This window comes from Zingiber officinale, chromosome 6A (assembly GCF_018446385.1).
Source record: "Zingiber officinale cultivar Zhangliang chromosome 6A, Zo_v1.1, whole genome shotgun sequence".
Lineage (NCBI taxonomy): Eukaryota > Viridiplantae > Streptophyta > Magnoliopsida > Zingiberales > Zingiberaceae > Zingiber > Zingiber officinale.
Genome location: NC_055997.1, coordinates 2,056,981 through 2,062,892, shown reverse-complemented (window position 1 = coordinate 2,062,892; position 5,912 = coordinate 2,056,981). Strand labels below are relative to the sequence as shown.

Genomic DNA, 5,912 nt, shown 5'->3' with positions numbered 1-5,912 from the left:
CAGCGGAACTTGTGGGACATGATCCTGCAATTGCCATTTTGTTCTCATAGCTACACACAGTCCAGTGAAAGGTATTTTAGATACATTTTAATGCAAGCAATTCTTGCAAAGTTGCACTAGGTTGATGACCATAAAATAATGAATTTTTTCATTTCATTTTGGTTTTTCCTTCTTTATGGTCTGTTTATTTTAGTTAAATCACAAAATTAACTGAAAATTCATCACTATGAAATGTTGTATCCTTCAATATTAAACTTGAGTACATGCTAAATTTTTGAAGGCTGACTTCGAGATCCCTCCTTTTAAGGTCAGAGATTGGTATCTGGATTCTTTCCGCGATCTCCGGTCATTTCCCGAAATCAAAGACACAAACGATGAATTAGCTTTTACCCAAATGATTAAGATGATCAAGGTGAGGCACAACAATGTGGTACCAGCTATGGCTTTAGGAGTACAACAGCTAAAAAGAGACCTGAAACTCAAGGTCATGCCAACAGAACTACAAGAGATTCATCAATTTCTTGACCGTTTTTACATGTCAAGAATTGGTATTCGCATGCTTATAGGTAAAACAAAAGGCATTTTCATAATGCATTAACTACACTGTCCTTTATTTCTAGTATGATGTGTGTGTATTAACTACATGGAATCACAAATAAGCATGATCTCACTGTTTAGCCACCCTCAAGGAAAAGTTGAATTAATGATAAGGAAAGCCACTATATATTTCTTAAATTCAGGGCAGCATGTGGCGTTGCATGATCCTGACCCAGAACCAGGATGTGTCGGACAAATAAACACTAGACTTTCTCCGATGCAAGTTGCACAAGCTGCTAGTGAAGATGCTCGCTGTATCTGTTCCAGGGAATATGGGAGTGCTCCTGAGGTTAATATATATGGAGATCCAAATTTCACCTTCCCGTGAGTGTTACTTGTAAATTCATTTATGCTAATTATTTACCATTTTACTTGAGTCGACTTTTTAGAGCATTACTTGCAATTGGTTATTTCCCCTTTAATCTCTTGATTTTAATCTGCAGTGAGTTCAGATTAAGGCATGTTAAGTGTACAATCGTTAGGCAAACTGTTCTTCTGGCTAATGGCTCAGTTTCCTTATTTTATTTGTTTCCATTTCTGTTCCAACATTGGTCCACTTCTATCTTATCTTTTTAAGTACCAATGGTAATGTCACTGTATGCAGTGATCGATAAGCTTGGACTTGCTTTCCATATAGTATGTGTGTCAAAGCTAGAGTATTTATTGCATGACATCACATAATATCAATTTTAATTGATGATATACCATGCCAATTGTGTACTGTTTTGCAAGATGATGATGCTTTTTTTCTGTATAAAATTTGTTCTGCCCTCACTTGAACCAACAATAAATTCCATTGAGAAAAGAAAGTCAGGGTCGATGCACTTAATGAAAGCACTGAATGATTTTAATTCAAAGACTACTAGGTGCCTCTTAGCTACTCTATTCCGCAGGATTACTCTGCATCTCTGGTGTAATTTTCCAGTTTGCTACAATATCCTTAGGGAGATCACAGGAAGATAATTGATTTAGTTAGTGGGGACGTAAACCACGCCTCTCAGCCATCGCTTCAGTCTGTTTTCTTTTTTCCTTATATTGCATTTGTTCTCTTATTCAATTTCTAGTGTTGAGGGGCGTAGTGGAAGACCAAGCCAATCCTGACAAATAAAGCTAAATACAACAAAAACAAAAGGAAGCTAGCCTATTAGCAATAATATCCAAGGAAAGCAATTAGTATAACCAATCCTCTTGTTTCAGAGTAATATGATTATAACTTTCTTTTTGTTTGAGGTTCACATCCTTACTGTATAAATAATTTGTTGATGATATCGTATATTTATGACTTATCTGATTATTTCTTTCAACTTGCTACTGTGGACCAGGTATGTTCCTTCTCATTTGCACCTTATGGTCTTTGAGTTGGTAAAGAACTCTCTGCGTGCGGTTCAAGAATGTTTTATGAATTCTGATAAGAATGCCCCTCCTGTTAGAATTATTGTCGCCGATGGGATTGAAGATGTTACAATAAAGGTACGATACCAATAAATACTTAATCTTCAATTACTGTTATTCTGCTTGGTAAGCAAGATTGCAATACTTCAAGAATAAGAAAGGATTAGTTAAAAATTCATGCTGTCTTGGCAAGTTGCAGAATTTGAATTTAACACATAATACTAGGTACTCTAGAAAATAGAAACTAGATGTAGTGAAGATGAAAAATATGAATTTAAATTATATTTTCTTTGGGAATTCTTGACAGTTACTGATGTCTTGCAGGCATTTTTGATTTCTTGAAAAGTGTTGATACTGCAGAACCACCAGATGTAGATTTGCAAGACACAGAGCAATTATACATTGAAGAACATAATTGGGCTAACTCCTCACTCTTTAAAGTGGTTAATCAGATTTATCAGAAAACTATTACAAATGATAGTTAGGAAAATTCTCAAATATTTCATGAATTTGGGGTTCATTGCTACTGGTTATTTTTAAACCAGACAATGATTATGTGAAATCCAAGAGTCTTCTTCTTTGTCTATTTCTGACTATATGCATACAAGAATATGTCAGAGCCTGTTGAAAATCTTTTACTGCCAACATGTATATCAGCATCTGCTGTTGATACAAGTATAACACCCAGATAAATGCAAAAATTTTCTAATTTTTGTAATTTATCTTCTTCTTAATATGGTTAAATTATATCTTATGGCGTTTCTCTGTTTGTTAATACTCATGGTTCGAGGAATTTCTTGTTACATATCAATCATCTAGTTTTTCTAGCTTTGGAATACTGATCTTGATATGCTATCAATTATTTCAGATATCAGATGAAGGGGGTGGCATACCAAGAAGTGGTCTTCCAAAGATTTTCACATATCTCTATAGCACTGCTAAAAATCCACTCGAGGAAAATGATGAAGGAAGCTCAGATGGAGTAATCATGGCTGGTTATGGTTATGGGCTTCCAATTAGTCGTCTCTATGCTCGCTATTTTGGTGGTGATTTACAAATGATCTCTATGGAAGGATATGGTAAATCCAATTCTTTCTTTATGCAATACTTAATCTCAAGTTCAATTTGTCCTGCTTGAATTCCAATATGGCTCATTCACTGCCTATTATGTTGGACTTTCTAGAATTTAATTGAGCCCTTGAACTTCAAGCTATCTTGGACTTTTTAGTAAATCCTCTTGACAAGAATCTAATTGTTATCTCGATGTTCCAAGCTAGCAAGGCCTCATTGCCAAACGCATATGGATCTTGAACTTCAAGATCACCCAACATGACAATGAGGGTTGAGTAGTATAGAAACAAAATTGTAGTTGTCAGTCATTTCAATCAGTTAAGTTGAGAATTGAATCATCTGATTCACTTGGATAAGAGTACGAATTTTAGTTGAATCACCTTCAAGTAGAAGATCATGTTCCAACTTGGTGATCGAGTTGCATCTTACAAGTTCTACTGGTTTTGCTACCTCAATTATCAACTTGTATACTTTTTGGTAGTGTAGGACTTAAAGGACCTCTTGAAATGACGATGTTGACTAGCTAACCATGTTGGCTTGCCAACATACGGTGACCCCTACAATATAACAGAACCACATGGAGTGCTGGATGAAGTATTTGCCAGCCTTAAATAAAGATATTATGTATGACTTTTGACCTTTCCACGCCGCCCATATTACCTTCTCCTTGGTTGATCTTTCCTTTTTGGCACGTTGAGTCAGTGACACACCACTCTGGCAAGGAACCCACCTCCACAAGCTTGTTTGGCAAAAATCCATTTATTTAACTTAAATTGGGTCTAGTAAATCTAACTTAAACAAATTGCCTTTTTATGGTAAACCTCACTGTTAATGTTTTCACTAAGATTTTTGTTGGAAAATTGATTTTGGTGATCTATAAATTAATAGGGATAAGACAGCTATTTCGCGAGTAGACTGTCGTAAACTAATTTATCGAGTGAATGAAAAATTAATGTCCAATGAAGGATTGATCCGATATGATCAAACGGAAGTTTGACTCGTACACGAGTTGGATTCATGGATGAACGCTAACTCAAGTATGTGGAACCATTGAGGGGTATGAAATTATAATTAATTTCGTTGATTAATTAATTGATTGATTAAAAAATTAATCATATTGTGATATTAATTAATTGATTAATTAATATTTACAATAGATTAAGTAAATAGTTAATCAAATTAATCAATTAAATTAATTAATTATAATGGAAAGGTTTAAGTGAAAAGGTTTAAGGAAAAAGACAGGGAAAAGACACATCCTATATCCTTTCATCTCTTAGAAGAAACCTTTCACCTCTTGAGAGTAATCTTTTATCTTTATAAAATAAACCTCATTCCTTCCACTCAACTCACTCAATTCTCAAGTTGTGAATTTTTCTCTTGAGTTCTCTTCTCTCTCTCCTATCTTAAGAGTTTCAAGGTTTCGAAAGTTTGACAGGGTTTGAAATTTGGAGTGCTTTATTTCGAGACACAAGTCTTTGTATCCTGGGCGGGGTAATATCGTCTTAAGGAAAGCAGACCTAGCTTTCACCTTGACCTTAATACTCTTATCCTTATGGATAAGTTTACCCAAAAGGGTTGTATCGATATCCGAGGGGATAACTCGACGACCGACGAGATTAGGTCGGTAACGACAATACTAAGAAGGGTATGTCTCTTACCCGAAGAGATACTTCGATAACCGAAAGGAGATGTCGAGAGTATAAATGAGACAAGGTCCACATCGCCATACCGAGTTCCATCGGTTAGAGTCACATTGACTCATCGTCGGTTATATATATAGTATTGATCCAATAGTCGGGCTCGGTTAGCTTGTTTGGCAAAAATCCATTGATTTAACTTAAATTGGGTCTAGTAAATCTAACTTAAACAAATTGCCTTTTTATGGTAAACCTCACTGTAATGTTTTCACTGAGATTTTTTCCTTCTCAGGGACGGATGCTTACCTTCATCTCTCTCGGCTTGGAGACTCACAAGAACCCCTTCCATAGGGCCAATTCTTGCTCATTAAGAAGTTATCAATTGTGAGTTGCTGATTCAACCTATTGTGCTCACAAATTCCTGTTGCGCTGCTCTACAAATGATCTTCCAGCGATGATCACCCCTCGGAATCTTGATGGTGAAGGAATAACATTTGTGTATATAAACTTGTGCTTCTTGCATCTCGCGAGTTATTTGTGTTAGCTTTCATGCTCAGTTTTTTTCTTTCTTTTTGTCCAATTGTCTAGCTGCTTGGAAGGTAACTGAACCTAAATTCCACGTTTCTAATTCAGGATATGCATCAGAAAAATTGTCTCTAGAATTGTACTAACTACTAAATCCTCATTCTTTAAGGTAGTTGATTAGATTTTTCAGAAAACCTTTACAAATAATAGTTAGGGAGGTTCTTAAATATTTGGATGATTATGCGAAATACTAGAGCCTTCACTTAAATCCTCTATATGCATGGTTGTTAATGGGTGTGTTATTGTAGACTGATGTCCATGCACTTGTTAATTTAAGTTTATATTGAATTTTCTCTCAACGAAGTGGTCAATCATTGTGGTAAAAAGATGAATACGTCTCTAGTACTCCTATCAATTCATTTTAGGGTCAATACGGAGGAGATAAATCACGGATGATTACTAGTCTTTAGAATAATGACTAATATATAAAAGAGATATTTACTTTGATATTTCATCTTTCTATCTTTATATAAGTCTTTTCCACCGACAAATCTAGAAAACTCTCAGTTGCCTGATATTTTTGTTAGAAATTAATTAGATATTATTGTTAGTGCCACTATTAGCTTATCATTTGAGCTATGAACCGAGGGCAATTAAATTTATTTACACCTAGATAGATGTGTTTTC

At 35.1% G+C, this 5,912-nt stretch overlaps 1 protein-coding gene across 2 annotated transcripts in view; it reads left to right on the top strand.

Annotated features, from left to right (window-relative positions):
• Positions 1-5,414, top strand: part of LOC121995566 (pyruvate dehydrogenase (acetyl-transferring) kinase, mitochondrial-like) — a 6,419-nt gene extending 1,005 nt beyond the window's left edge. The window contains exons 2-6 of one of the 2 annotated variants that reach the window (XM_042549287.1): positions 308-566; positions 741-921; positions 1,920-2,067; positions 2,858-3,068; positions 4,993-5,414. In XM_042549287.1, the coding sequence (XP_042405221.1) occupies positions 308-566; positions 741-921; positions 1,920-2,067; positions 2,858-3,068; positions 4,993-5,051 (858 nt within the window). In that variant the 3' untranslated portion in view covers positions 5,052-5,414. The other variant, XM_042549288.1, reaches the window with a different exon arrangement.
• The last annotated feature ends 498 nt before the right edge of the window (positions 5,415-5,912 follow it).